At 46.3% G+C, this 14,836-nt stretch overlaps 2 protein-coding genes across 4 annotated transcripts in view; one reads left to right on the top strand and one right to left on the bottom strand.

The window, feature by feature from the left end:
* Positions 1–12,353, bottom strand: part of PPIL6 (peptidylprolyl isomerase like 6) — a 36,047-nt gene extending 23,694 nt beyond the window's left edge. The window contains exons 1-5 of one of the 3 annotated variants that reach the window (XM_055433549.2): positions 12,195–12,353; positions 8,163–8,258; positions 3,752–3,940; positions 669–731; positions 428–575 (exon numbers count right to left, since the gene is read on the bottom strand). In XM_055433549.2, coding sequence (XP_055289524.1) covers positions 428–575; positions 669–731; positions 3,752–3,940; positions 8,163–8,258; positions 12,195–12,206 — 508 coding nt within the window. In that variant the 5' untranslated portion in view covers positions 12,207–12,353. The other 2 variants (XM_055433547.2, XM_055433548.2) reach the window with 2 other exon arrangements.
* Positions 11,461–14,736, top strand: SMPD2 (sphingomyelin phosphodiesterase 2). Its single transcript, XM_055433544.2, has 10 exons — positions 11,461–11,958; positions 12,182–12,278; positions 12,377–12,453; positions 12,804–12,897; positions 13,039–13,128; positions 13,363–13,445; positions 13,575–13,707; positions 13,798–13,902; positions 14,078–14,231; positions 14,331–14,736. The coding sequence occupies exons 1-10, from the start codon at positions 11,909–11,911 to the stop codon at positions 14,717–14,719; spliced, it is 1,272 nt and encodes a 423-aa protein (XP_055289519.1). The 5' UTR covers positions 11,461–11,908; the 3' UTR covers positions 14,720–14,736.
* The last annotated feature ends 100 nt before the right edge of the window (positions 14,737–14,836 follow it).

Genomic DNA, 14,836 nt, shown 5'->3' with positions numbered 1-14,836 from the left:
TTCAGTTGTAACAGTGTAACATCTTTGGTGAGAAATAAGCTGTTTTTCGTTTATTCTGTTTTCAAATTCCTACCTTTAGTATGTTTCTTAAAAACACTGTATTTTCTATATACTTTATTTTTAGGTGAGCATTTAGAATTATCTTTTGGTTAAAAAAAAATGTTACCCATCCTACTTTCTTATATCACTTTTTAATCTGGAATATTCCTAGTAACACACTTTAGATTTATTTTAATAATGATGGAATTTTTAAAAAGAGTATGAATATTTAATTCATCATTTGACCATCCTTTAAATATATCTATATATAACACATAATGTTAAATATATTCTAATTCTGTATGAATTTCAAAGTGGCAGATAAACAGAAGTTTGGATATTTGGATTTGATGTTGCAGCCAAGTTGCATTTAAGGTTTCAAACTCACCTCCTCCTTGTACCCAGCCATTCCTTACCACTCGATGGAAAATGGAACCTGTGTAATGTAGCTTGATGCCACTTTGGGAAAACCCTGCTTTTCCTGTGCACAAGATCTGAAAATTTTTACATGTTTTGGGACATGTATCAGAATATAGCTAAAAATAAAGAGAAAAGTTTTCAAAGATTAAACATTTTGATAGAGATACTCTTCCCAACTTATTAAAAAACAACCACCAAAATCCTCTTACCTCAAAAATCAATCTTCCAATTGGATAAAGACCAATGGAAATGTCCAAGAACACAAAATTATGCTATTTAAAATTAAAGAGAAGAAGGTAATGCAGGTCAGCGTCTTGGAAGAAAGTTTTAGAAGTGACCAAAAATATAACATCATAATGTTTTCAGTGTTAAGATGACTGACAGCATTAAAATAGATGCTGTAACAGCAAAATTAAACGAATGACTTTAAAAATTTGTTTCATTTTATTATACTACAATTTTATAACCTAAATAACATGCTTTTTAAAACCTTTTAGTAGTAAATCACATTAACCTATCACACAAGACTGAGAACACATGGCCTAGATAGCAACCACATCACAAACTGGGTGTGGAAAGGAACGCTGATCAGTCCCTTTGGGAAAAAGAGCAGACTGGGAAGCCTTTTCTTTCCTGAGTAATTCTGGGAAAAGATCCACATGAGCCCATAGATTTGGTTACTGTGTGTTCTGGATTTTCAAAGACTACACTGATTAGCTAAGCAGAGCCAGGCCACAGTCTTTCTGAGTGGAAAAATAAGGCCACTTTATGCATAGGTACTATGCCAAGGGTAGGGAAGAGAGGATGCTGTACTTTTTAGTTCTTTCTTTCATGACCTCATACTCCCAGATGCCCCAAGCTCTTATTTTCAATTGACATCCTTTCTGGTAGCGGCAGCTAACATTTGTGAGCCCTTGCCTAGCCCTACAAAGAGGCACCCAAAATGAAAACACTGTTCATCACAGTGGCATTCATTTTGGTAGCAAACCACATCTAATAGAATACACTGCAACTCTTAGGCACCATTCTCCTACATAAAAATGCTGCCTGATTTAACAAGTACATAATTTGCCCTGCCCTATTTCTTAAGAATCTAGGAGGCATAAATGAAATAATTTTTAAATGTATCACTATCATTATGTCTCTCTATACCTGGTATCCAGGAATGAAGTATTTATATCCATACTATTAATAATTATGATTATGTTTGTGCCTCTCTGCTTCTGTATTACAAGTTCTTAATTATAAAAGAATATTATAACTTTAAGAGGCATAATATGGTAAGCTTCACAGGTTTAGGAGGAAAAAGAGGACATATTGGAAGTTATGACTGACTTCTAAAATGCGTGAGTCCTTCCCTGGGCATCAATATATTATCTTTATGTGGTTGTCAGGAGTAGATAATTCTAGAAATCCTAATGAAAACAGAGCAAGTGACTTTTAATACAAGGTAATGTCACCTATCAGCCAAACCTAATTATCTACTCTATCATTCCAAACCAGAAGTAAACAAGTCTCCCTGGGTTTAACTCAGAATGAAAAATCTAACCTCTGGACAAAAAAATCCAAGGATGTTCTCTAGAATTTGGGTCCTCTCTCCTCACCCACTAATTAATTCAAGCTGCCATTATTTCTAGCCCGCACTACTCCAGCAGCTTTCCAAACGGCCACCCTGCCATCAAGCTTTCCCTACTCCACCCTGTTTGGCCTCAGCCCTAAACTTTTTCCTAAAACACCAAAGAAGGTTATGTCATACTTCTGATGAAAAGTTCTGTTGGCCTGCTTTCTTCTAGATAAAATCTAACTCCCTGGTTAAGAGTGGACAGTAAGTTCAACCTTTTTTTTAGTGGATCTGGTTTTGGGGTTTTTCTGATTTTTGTTTTTGTAAAATAAAAAATTAGGAAAGGAAAGCACCTTTCCTATTTAGGAAACTTCTCCCAGGGTTGCACCAGCCTCTGCAGAACATTCTCTTTCTCCACCATGTGAGAGCCAGGGTGTGGGCACATAATCTGGGCTTGACTGGTCAGGTGCTTCTGCCTGGGGCCTTCGACCTCTGGGGAGTGACACAGACCCAAAGAGAACAGAGAAGTTATGCTCAGTGAAGGCAGCAGGGACCCATGGCAGCACCGTGGCTGCACTTTCCTGGGGCGTGACTCTGGCCATGTTTTCCTGCTGCCAGGTGTCCCTTGGTTCCTGCCTGCTTTCCAAAGCTGGCTCTCCAACTTTCCTGTCAGTTATGGATTCACCAACATCCCTTCAGTACATACTTTTTCTCCTTAAGTTAATCAGAACAGCTTGGTGCTGTTGGCACCAAGAATCCCGACTGATACTCTCATTTCCCCAGCCTCCTTTCCCACTCATTCTGGCCTCCTTGCTGTCCTCTGCCACCCCCAGAGTACACCATGTACTTTGAGATTCTTGGCCCTTTGGGAATGAACTGCTATGAATGTTAAATTCCTCTCCACACCCAGAGTTTCGAGCATTTTGTAAGTGTACTGTTCATTCAACAAAATATTCACTGAGCACCTCCTATGTTTCAGGTTCTGTTCAAGGCAGTGGTTGAATAAGGGTGAACGAGACAAGGTCTTTGCCATTGCATGGCTCAGATCCTAGCTCTGGGTCTTTATGTAGGCACCGGCCACCATGGGCATGACATGATTTTCAGCATGTGGCAGCTGTTGCTGCAACAAGGTTCCTGAGCAAAACTGCCTACATTTACCACCCTCACGGAGGTTGCCCATTCCACCCTGATGTCTGTCTCCTGCTCTCTGGATCTCAAGCTTCATGACTGTCCTCTGCCATCGGAAACCCCCCGGTGCCAGAGCACGTCTGCTCCCCCTCTTGCCGCCTGTGTGTCACCTTTCTTCTCAAACTTGCCAGTCTCTCAGTGCAGTAGCTCTCACTTAGGTGTTACAACATACTAATCAAAATATCTCATGCTCAAAGTGAGTAAAGGATAGGTTTGGCTTTGTCTGAGGGAGGAGGTCTTAATATTTTTAAATAGATGCCAATGAACGCACATAAGCTTCTCGTGGGGAGTCGAAATGTTTGAACAGGGATGCTCTTCTGCCTGTACCATCTACCTGCTATGAGATAGGCTGGCTTTACACACCTCCAAGCCAAACCCCACCAGTTCTTGGCAACTAAAGATCACAAGTTCATTGAGAATTTAACCTAGTCCTCTACTCTTTTTATATTCCCTTTGCTAGGTTTATCAGTAATTAGTGCTTAATCAATATAAATGCTCAAAGATTCCACTATTTTCTTTTTTAAAAAAATTAGTGTAACTTGCCTTGGTGTCTCTTAAGAATTTGGCAGAATAATCCACAGTAAGTGCTTTGTAAAGTGCAGGAGGCTTAAAATCAACTATATCCCATACTTTGTGGGCCCATTTCTGTAGATCAAGTGCATCACCCAGGAGCTTATCATTAATAAAACACATCACATAGGAAGAATATTCCCAGACTTCATTCTTAAGTTCCTGTAAAGGAAAAGGGCCAAAAAACAAAAAAAAATTAATGGGGCATGGGGGTGGGGAGTGAACCTTGCTAAACCCACAAGTCAGAGCTTCGATCAATCCCAGGATTGAACCTTTAAAAAATATATGTTTTGCCATCTTTCAGAATTTTTCTCTCAAAGGGAATTTAAGAACATTTCAAAACTCTGAAGGTACTGAAATCAATAACCTAAAAGAAATCTTTAAAATGGTACAGTCTTAGAAAATAGATGGTAATCAGGTAATAAAAGTCAGTGTGCCTAGCATACTAGTTATATATGAATATAAAAACAAAATGCAGTCTTCTAGCTTCATTTCTGGAGCACATTTTACTGTATGCATACTTGGTTAGGGCTCCTAAATAAGACATGGTTTTCAATTCCAAGGATGGAAAAGAGTGCTTTTCGATGGAGGGAAGTCAGACCAGGTGAGGAAATGCCTCCTGAGTGCCAGCAGGGTTTCTGGGACACATGAGGGGCCATGAGGAAGGGAACCCACCTTCTTTAACACTTTTAAGTCCTAAGCCCTTCAAAATTGTGTAAGTGTGTTCATCCACACAACAGTGACGGCCAATGTGCTAAACCTCAGTGTGTGGCCGCTGAGTAATGTCACCTCGGAGGAGATCTGGTTTATTATTACCCAGTGCCAGTCCTGGCAAAACCATGCATCATCTGGGACAGCTGTTCTCCAGTTTTAGTGGGCAGTCAGAATCACAGACTCCTGAGCCCCACCCCAAGTTTCTGATTCTGGGATGGGGCCTAAGACTGCGTTGTTTTTTTTTTTTTTACCAGCATCCCATGAGATGCTTCCAATTTGCCTTGATTCATGGACCTAACATTCCAGGTTCCTATGCAATATTGCTCTTTACAGCATCAAACCTTGCTTCTATCACCAGTCCCATCCACAACTGGGTGTTGTTTTTGCTTTGGCTCCATCCCTTCATTCTTTCTGGAGTTATCTCTCCACTGACCACCAGTAGCATATTGGGCCCCTACCGACCTGGGGAGTTCATCTTTCAGTGTCCTATCTTTTTGCCTTTTCATACTGTTCATGGGGTTCTCAAGGCAAGAACACTGAAGTGGTTTGCCCTTCCCTTCTCCAGTGGACCACATTCTGTCAGGCTACGGTTTTTCCAGTGGTCATGTATGGATGTGAGAGTTGGACTGTAAAGAAAGCTGAGCGCCGAAGAATTGATGCTTTTGAACTCTGGTGTTGGAGAAGACTCTTGAGAGTCCCTTGGACTGCAAGGAGATCCAACCAGTCCATCCTAAAGGAATCAGTCCTGGGTGTTCATTGGAAGGACTGATGTTGAAGCTGAAACTCCAATACTTTGGCCACCTGAAGTGAAGAGCTCATTTGAAAAGACCCTGATGCTGGGAAAGATTGAGGGCAGGAAGAGAAGGGGACAGAGGATGAGATGGCTGGATGGCATCACCGACTCAAAGACATGAGTTTGAGTGAACTCTGGGAGTTGGTGATGGACAGGGAGGCCTGGCGTGCTGCGGTTCATGGGGTCGCAGAGTTGGACACGACTGAGCGACTGAATTGAACTGAACATGCGATGCTGCTGCTGCTGGTCTGGAGACTGCACTTGAAGAAATGCCAGTTTGGGGAACGGTGTGCCTTTAGCTGCCAGCATGCTCCATTCCCGCTCCTGTCAGGAGGAGCTCACTTCCAGTTCCTTGCTTGTTCATGCTGAACCGTCAGTCACTGAGATAGCCCCTGGGTCAGTACTCCCTGGAGTGTTTACATTTATCAGGGGTCTCACATTTTACAGGACACAAAACTTGAAAAAGGAGAGGAAAAGTTTAACTGTGGATATTTTAGTTAGCCTGGTAGGAGAAATGCAGGAACAGATAGACTTTATTGGGAAGCTGAAGGTTATTACATGCCTTGTCTGGTGTCTTCTACATATAAGGAGCCCTCATCACCTGCCTCAAGATAGCGGGCTGGACCCGATGGTTTCTAGGGCTTCCCCGCACTAAGATGTATGATGCTCCCTTTTTTGGAGGTGGGGGAAAGGACTTCCCGAAGGTGCAGAAGCCATCCCTCAGAGTTGGCGTTACATTCTGCTGAAGCATAAGGCCACGTCAGACTAACCTCATATATGCTAAGAAGCACTACGTATAACATAAGACAGTGCTCTTTAAAAAAAAAATTATGTATTTGGCTATGCTGCATCTCAGTTGTAGCACACGGGACCTTTTAGTTGGGGTATGCAGGATCTTTAGTTGTGGCATGCAAACTCTTAGTTCCAGCATGTGGGGACCTAGTTCCCCGCCCAGGAGTCAAACCCAGGCCCCCTGCACTGGCAGTTCAAAGTCTTAGCCACTGGACCACCAGGGAAGTCCCATGACAGTGCTTTTGTAGGAGAACAAAAGACTGAAGAGGAAGGAGAGGTTAAGGTGGCAAGTATCCAGGAGATGAGGGTCGGGTGGAGGTGGAGAAAAGAAAGACAGGAGTTAAAGGGTGTGTGGGAAGAAGCAGCAGTAATGACCTAGGAAGCCTCATTCAGCCCCCGTGAGAAAAGCAGAAGAGAACACAAAACATCTCAACGTCAGCAACCCAGACTGACAAGGGTCAGAAACTGCAGAACTGGAACCCACACCAGTCTTCCCAGTATGGTGGGAATATGGAAGAGAATGGGTGCAAACCTCGAAGCATGAAATCATGGCTCTCTTGTAGGTGGAGAACATGGTATGATAGGCAGTTTAGGAAATTTGATGATAAAAATTAAGAAAAACATTGTTTTACGTTAGAGTGCCCAACTGTCTGGGTTTGCCTCAGACCATCCCAGCTTAAATCAACTCTGTATATTCATTGAAAGGACTGATACTGAAGCTGAAGCCCCAATACTTTGACCACCTGATGCAAAGAGCCAACTCATTGGAAAAGACCCTGATTCTGGGAAAGATTGAGGGCAGAAGGAGAAGGGGACAACAGAGGACGAGACGGTTGGATGGCATCACCGACTCAATGGACCAAACTCCAGGAGATAGTGAAGGAGAGGGAAGCCTGGCAGGCTGCAGTCCATGGGGTTCGCAGAGTCAGACATGCGCTAGCAACTGAACAACAATCCCAGCTTTAGCAATGAAATCTGTGCATCCCAGGAAACCCCTCCAATCCAGGTAAACCAGGACCATTGGTCACCATAGCTGTTCTAATGATTAGAGTTAATATTTATAGAAGTCATTACAATAGAGCCTGGCATATAATAAGCACCATAGGTTAAGTGTTTGTTATATTTCTATTTGAATTACAATGAAAATGTACTGTGGCTGTGAAAATGGTATGAGACAATGAAAATGGTATTCTTGACTATCTTGCACTATTCACGTGACTGAGGAGACAGTGATCTTGTAAAGCAACACATTCTGCATGATAATCACAGGACATCCTCGTGCAGTCAAACAGAGGACAATCAAAACTGCTCTGATCAGGAGAAATGCAATCTCATCAGCCACTGAGAGATGGGATGGGACAGGGAAACCAGGACCGGGACTCTATACAGGACTGGGCCAGGAGATGTATCCATTCCAGTCTACCCCCAACACGAGCTGTAACAGAGCCAGGATGCCACCTTAGAACCCTTCGTATTGCACGTTCCAGGCAGCACTACCAGTTAATTAGGGTTGGCACTCAAGAGGAAACCAATCTGCCATCTCTGGATAATCTCTGCCAGCCTTAGGGTCTGGGGTCCTCAAGGAGTACTGTTATCAGGGAGAGTGCAGAGAAGGAAGCTCCCATTTGGACATGGTTATCCTGTGGGAAGCTGATGTCTGCCCTCAGAGCTCCCCTGGAACCCCACATGCTCTCCTGCTGTATCTGTGCTGGACACCATTGAAACCTTCCAGAATTCGGGCCTCAAAGAGTGCCAAGCCACAGTAACCTGAGTGCCAGGGTGTCACAGGAAGTAGGACTAAATGATATGCAGGGAAAGAGGGGTAGTCATCAGCAAGAGTAAATAGCATCGACAGTGTCAAACTTACCTTTATTGCTTGCCTTCCAAAAGAAAATCCTGGAAGTGTTTTACTTTTTCTTAATATCAGCTTGGTAAAATGACTGAAATAATTTAGGAAAAGTGCATAATTTAGAGAAATAAAATCTAGCTGCATGAAAATTTCTGCTTCAGTTTTTCCAAAGCAATGCATAAGTAAATAATTCAGGCAAAACTTTGCTCATTTCCCATACCCCAAATATCCTTTACCCTTTTTTTCTCTTGTAGATATTGATGCCATGCAAATTCTTGAACAGGAATTATTATAGGATCTTCAAATTTGGATGGATAATTACTCTTCAGACTCTAGGTTGCAAAATAGAATATTATTTTAGAGTACATTCTCTTTTAAAGTAGAAATCATTCCCCCTGATTTTTATGGAGTCTTCAGGAAGTTTTACATAGTGTACACCCAAGTCACAAAGTCTGGCTTAGATGCCCCTTGCCAGCTCCCAGAGGGCCCTGTGCTTACCTCTATTAAGTCCCTCCCCAGGCCACACTTACATGTCTCTCATCTGAAGAGAATAAGCGCCTCGAGGGCAAAGACTATGTCTTAGTTTCCCACTGGCCTCAATATCTGGTACAAAGTAGACCATCCACACATAGCAACTGCATAAACAAGTGAACAAATGAGTTTATGCCAACAGTTTTGTGATCTGCCATGTTCTTTTAGGACCAGTTTTTCCCTAAATTAACTCTTACTACACCTCAATGGAGCCATGAGTACTTTTAACTGGAAAAAAAAAAAATGTCATTACTTTAATTCACTTCCATGGAGAATAACCAAAAGATGTGGTTGTGGTTATAGCCCCTGGGGAAAAGAGAAGTAATTATTAAATATGTTTTGGTCTAGATATTGAGCATGTATTGACTTAATGTATTTTGTTTTGTCTGTATGAATCAGAGAAAATTCTTTCTGGTTAACAATACCGGTTTTAAAAAAAAGTTTTTTTTAAATGTTAATGCTCCTTTTAATGTTACAGTTTGTCTTCTAAAGCAAGAGAAGGCAGTTGAGGCAATAATATTTAGGCAGCACTTTTCTGAGCAGGTCTGAGAAGTAAATGAACCAACAGGGAAAAATGTCAGCTGGCTGCTTCTGTCATGGTCTAAGGGGACACTGGCTTAGCACACTTCCTCAAGGGTGGATAGTCCAAGGGGGAGAAAGCCAGGACATGAGTGTACCCTGGCTTGGGACCAGGGGTAGCAGAAGAGGGCAACAGCAATCTGGCCATTGCCTTCCTAGACCCCTGTACCCAACCAACAGCTGATGTGTCCTTTTTTCTCAATTCTAGTGTCTGTGCTCTGTCTGAGGCAGTCATGCAAGATGGCTGCTGTTTCTCACTGAGGGACCATCTGGTATAACTAATAAGCCCAAGAGTCTTCAAATTAAGCATACTTAATCATACTTTCTTCATAATTTGTTCCAGAATGGACTATATTATGTAATACTACTCTTTATAAATCTAAATCTTTCAGTTAATTAGCTTTCAGAGATTGCCTGCAAGTGATCATGTTGGAAATATAGTCAAGGATCCTTTATTAATACAGAATCGAATTTACATTGATATATTTTCATACTCAAATAGACCTACAGTAGGCAAAAGCTTAAGAAAGTTAAAAACATTATTAATAAAATAAAGACATTGTTTTCTTGACTTAGTGTCCTCTCTGACAGGGGTTGGCAAGCTGGTCAGCAGGCCAAATCTGGACCACTGCCTGTTTTTCCAAGACTTGAGAACTAAGAATAATTTTTAGATTTTTAAAGAGTTAAAAAAGAATCACAAGAAGAATCATTTCACGTCATGTGAAATTATATACAAGTCTAACTTCACTGTCCGGAATAAAAATCTTTTTGGAAAACCACCATTCATGTACAAACCTTCTGTGGCTGCTTTTGTACAAGGACAGGGTTGAGTAGTCATGGCTGTGAGCCTGTGGCTCCAAAGGCCTAACAATTTTATGTATGGACTTTACAGAAAAAGATCTGTCAACATCTTCTCTACAGTATGGAGAAAACGTGCTCCTTCAGATAAGGAGCAAAGAAAAAGCAAAAGAAAAAAATCCCTCCAACTCATGAAATACAGTTGTGGGCCATATAACTTTGCTGATCCCATCAGCTCAGCTAACACAGACTATTTTCACAGACTTCTTATCACTTGTTCTCTTCATCTTGAGACTTCACCTATTTCACGAATTAGTCACTATTTCCTGATTTGATATAAACTCAAAACTGTAACTCTGTGGACATGAAGCAGGCAAGAAGTTAGGAATTTCTTGAGATTTCATCTATTTGGGAACATTTTGTGTCAAGTGATCCAGCTGGGTAATTTGGGAAGATACAAACTTTAATAAGGCTTTGTCCTGTAGTCTAGTGTAGTTTTGAAGAAGAGAAGCTTGGCCTAATCTTTTAACAGCATTTCTGGAGCAAACCCCAAAGACATGCTGAATTTTACATTTCCACATTTCACATACTTCTACATTTCTCCTGTGTTCGGGTTATAGGAGTGCTGCAGCATTGCAGACCTAGCCAAATTCTTTCAGTTACTTAAAATATTTTTCATTTTACAATGTTCTGCATGTTTAGGAAGAAATGCCTGGATTCTCCAGAGCACTTGGGGGTCATTTGTTAAGAAATCCCTTAACCAATAATTCGATTGGGATGTAGTGACTGCTATAGAAAATTTAAAGGAAAAAACAAAAAACAACTCCCCCCGAGTGAATAGCTTTCAAAAATCATTTGGGGAAGGAGGTTGTAAAAAATCAGCTAGTTATATGATAATATTTTTTTAGATTAGAATATTTTTAATTTAGCAGCAGCAGCAGATCTAATCAACTGTGTTTCCAATGACATTCAATTAATGATAATGTTGCTTGTTAAGTATTTTATGAAGTTATATGGTAATATTTTTTCCACGGAGTTTCAAAAGCTATAATTTCAATGAAAAATTAATGTGGAATAAAATGTGTGTTAATGTAGAGATAAGAATCACCTTTCATTCCCAGCAAGGTTCTGAACGATTCCTTCACTCGAATCTCCCGTTAAAGGCAGCCCTTCTCGAAGTGGAACTCCTGCCCAGACCGGCACTTCCCACCTGCACGCTCCGATCCATTCTGACACAGCCAACCCCAGCCGGGACAACCCCTCCCTGAACCGCGACCCCCGCCACCAGGTGGTGCAAGACCGGGAAGCGGGTCGCACTTGCGGTTTCTTCGCAGTTACCTCAGCGGCGCTCTTCGCGATCTGAAAGCTGGAGCTCTTGAACAGCCCCACCACCTTCACCTGAAGCGGCTGCTCGGGTGGCGGCCGCGAGATGCACGGAACCGCCTGCTGCTGGCTCGCCATGCCTGCGCGCGGGGACTCCCCGGGTCACAAACACTGCGAATCGCCAAGGCAACCACCGCGCGGCCCCGCCCCCGCCGCTCGCCGGGAAGAGGGGGGCAGGGCGGGGCGGTCGGCGAAGGCCCGGCCTCTCCTCAACTTTGCGCCTGTTGCTGTTGAGCCGGCGGAGAGGCGGGAGGGGACCCATTGGCGGCCGCCACCAGGGACGAGCTTCGGCGAAAAGGAACGCGGAGCCCACGTCCCGCGTGCCTCAGTCCGGTTCGTCGCTCCTCAGAACCTCCTCTGGGAGCCCCCACCCGCCCCCGCCGCTGGGATCCCTCTGCCCCCCGCCCAGGGTCCTCCAGCGCGGCCGTTGCCTCTGGTCGGCGCCACAGCCCCGCAGAGCGCCTTTCCGGGTTGCCGCGCCGCCAGATTGGGGCCCCGCCGGCCGGTTGCCTGGGTAACACGGGAATCCGCCCCCCGGCGCCTGCCCTTGGGCACCGCGGCCTTCCGGGGAGCGCGGGAGCCGGCCGGCCACCTGTACGCAGCGCCCCGGGAAGAGCGCCGCCCGCCCGTGTCCCCGCCGCGCTCGTCGCTCTGGAGGCCGAACCGTCCCGCGCCGCCGAGCGTCCCCGCCATGAAGCCCAACTTCACCGTGCGACTGAGGGTCTTTAACCTCAACTGCTGGTGAGTGCGTGCCCTCACGCGGGCCAGGGGCCGCGTCCCGCCCGCACCCGCACTGCCAGAGGAAGGAGGCCTTCCTCACATCCGGGCCTTGGCGCTCCCCAGCCCTACAGCTTCGGGGTGCGGGGGGCAACGCGCAGCCCCACGGCCGGCCCCTGGCCCCAACTCCGGTACGGCCGCGGAGCGCCCGCAGCCGTCACCTCCCCCCTGCGCTTCTCGTCCTCAGGGGCATTCCCTACCTGAGCAAGCATCGCGCCGACCGCGTGAAGCGCCTGGGAGACTTTCTAAACATGGAGAGCTTCGACCTAGCTCTACTGGAGGAGGTGGGGCGGTGCGGAACCCGGCTGCAGGGAGGCAGCGAGGGTAGGGGCGCTCTCCCAGGGGGAAGGGCCGGGAAGGTATCTTTAACCCCTTCCTCCAGGTGTGGAGTGAACAGGACTTCCAGTACTTGAGACAGAAGCTGTTGCCCACCTACCCAGCTGCACACTACTTCAGGAGGTGAGCAGCCAACTGGCCTGGACGCCTAGTTTCAGACCTTGAGGTGCTTGGCCCTGCCAGCCCCTCCTCCCTATGCTGCCTGCACCCTGCTTCCTCTCCCCCAGCATCCTCTCCTCTGGGCGTGGAAGCAGGAGAAGGTGGAATGAGGAAGATCTAGCTCTGCAGCTCATCAGACTTACTATCAGGCCGTCCTCCACCCCACACAAACAACTAACACTTTGTGAGCTTCCATCAGCTGCAGAGAGAGAGAAAAAAAGTAGCTGATTAAGAGCTGGGAGACAAGGGAGGGGGAAAGGGCTGGCTATTTCTCTCCCTGCTTTTGTGACTGCTAACCAGGATTTGGCTTTCAGCGGCATCATTGGCAGTGGTCTCTGTGTCTTCTCCAAACACCCAATCCAGGAATTCACCCAGCATGTCTTCACCCTCAATGGCTACCCCTACATGGTGAGCCTGATCTCGAACTCTTCCACTGCCCTCCCCCACCTCCACTAACACATGGTAAAGGAGGTAACCTTCCTAGGACTGCAAGGGATGGGCCGAGAGAGGGTGGCAGTGCTCTGAGTTCTGTCCCACTCCTGCCTGCAGATCCATCATTGTGACTGGTTCTGTGGGAAGGCTGTGGGGCTGCTGGTACTCCATCTAAATGGATTGGTGCTCAATGCCTACGTGACCCACGTGAGTGAAGCCCACAGTGCTAAGGGCTGGGAGAGGCAGCCTGGTCCTGGGAGGGAGAGAGGGGACACCTTTGGTGGAGTCGCCTTGGGGTGAGTTGTAGGGGCAGGATTCCTAAGGCCAGTAGGCAAAGTTCACACATATTTTACCAAGCACCATGCCAAGTGACAAACTTGATTTACACCTGCCCTTGGGACCTTGAGTCTCACCTGTTACTGTCTCCTCTATCTTGGGCAGCTCCATGCGGAATACAATCGACAGAAGGACATCTACCTAGCACATCGCGTGGCCCAAGCTTGGGAACTGGCCCAGTTCATCCAGTGTGTGAGCCTGGGCTTAACAGGGGAAATAGGGTGGGATCCAGGGGCTGAGTGGTGGCTGTAAGGTCCCACTTGTAGGGCAGAACTGATGAGGGAAGAATTCCTGCCTCACCATCTTGGTTCCTCCAGCCACACATCCAAGAAGGCTGATGTGGTTCTCTTGTGTGGGGACCTCAACTTGCACCCAAAGGACCTGGGCTGCCGCCTGCTGAAAGAGTGGACCGGGCTGCATGATGCCTATCTGGAGACCCGGGACTTCAAGGTGAGGACCTAATTATTTCCCCACCTCCATCCTCAACCTCTTTCCCTCCTCCTTCCCCTGCATCCTCACTCAAGCCCACTCTTCACCTAGGGTTCTGAAGAAGGCTGTACAATGGTACCCAAGAACTGCTACGTCAAGCAGCAGGAGCTGGGGCCATTTCCCTTGGGCATCCGTATCGACTATATACTTTATAAGGTCAGGCCTCTTCCTGCCGCACCCACTGTCTCTCTTCATCTCTCACCAGCCTGTGTTGATCCTTTGTCCAGCTGGTCTAGTCTTATGTCACTGGCAGCTGGAGAATGGATAGCCAGGAACTGGTTCTCTGGAAACATACTTCCAAACAGAAGTTTCTCTTTGGCCCTTTTCTCAGGCAGTGTCTGGGCTATGCATCTCCTGTAAGACTCTCAAAACTACTACAGGCCATGACCCTTACAGCGGCCCCCCCTTCTCTGATCATGAGGCCCTGATGGCTACTCTGTGTGTGAGACACAGCCCCCCCCAGCACAACCCCAGCCCTACCCATGGTGAGTCAGCCACATCCTTTTCTTTGGCCCTTCTGCACCACAGGGACCCCCTCCACTCTGACCGTTATTCTGCCTCCCTACTATCCTGCCTTGTTGTAGGACCAGCAGAGAGCTCGCCGTTGACCAGTGTGCTAAGGGAGGCCTGGGCAGAAGTGGACCAGGGCATGGCTCAAGCTCACTGGTGGGCCACCATGGCCGGCTATGCAGTTGGTCTAGGGCTTCTTCTGCTGGCTTTGCTGTGTGCCCTGGCAGCTGGAGGATGGAACAGAGAAGCTGCTCTACTGCTCTGGACCCCCAATGTAGGACTGGTGCTGGGGGCAGGTGTCTTCTACCTCTTCCATGTGCAGGAGGCCAAGGGCTTGTTTAAGACCCGGACCGAGCTACAGCATGTGCTGGGAAGGGCAAGAGAGGCCCAGGACCTGGGCCCAGAGTCCCAGCCAGCCCTGCTGCTAGGGCAGCAGGAGGGAGACAGAGCTGAGGAACAATAAAACTTGACACTTTTGTGGCTCAGCCTTTTTCCTTGTAGAGGCAGTGATTGGGGCCAGGGGTCAGTGTGAGTGTCACAGTGTAGACCTTTGGGCTCCCACCTGTCTGCCCTCCCTGCC

This window comes from Moschus berezovskii, chromosome 10 (assembly GCF_049115385.1).
Source record: "Moschus berezovskii isolate FMDL1 chromosome 10, NW_MosBer_1.0, whole genome shotgun sequence".
Classification (NCBI taxonomy): domain Eukaryota; kingdom Metazoa; phylum Chordata; class Mammalia; order Artiodactyla; family Moschidae; genus Moschus; species Moschus berezovskii.
This window is presented reverse-complemented; position numbering and strand designations above follow the sequence as displayed.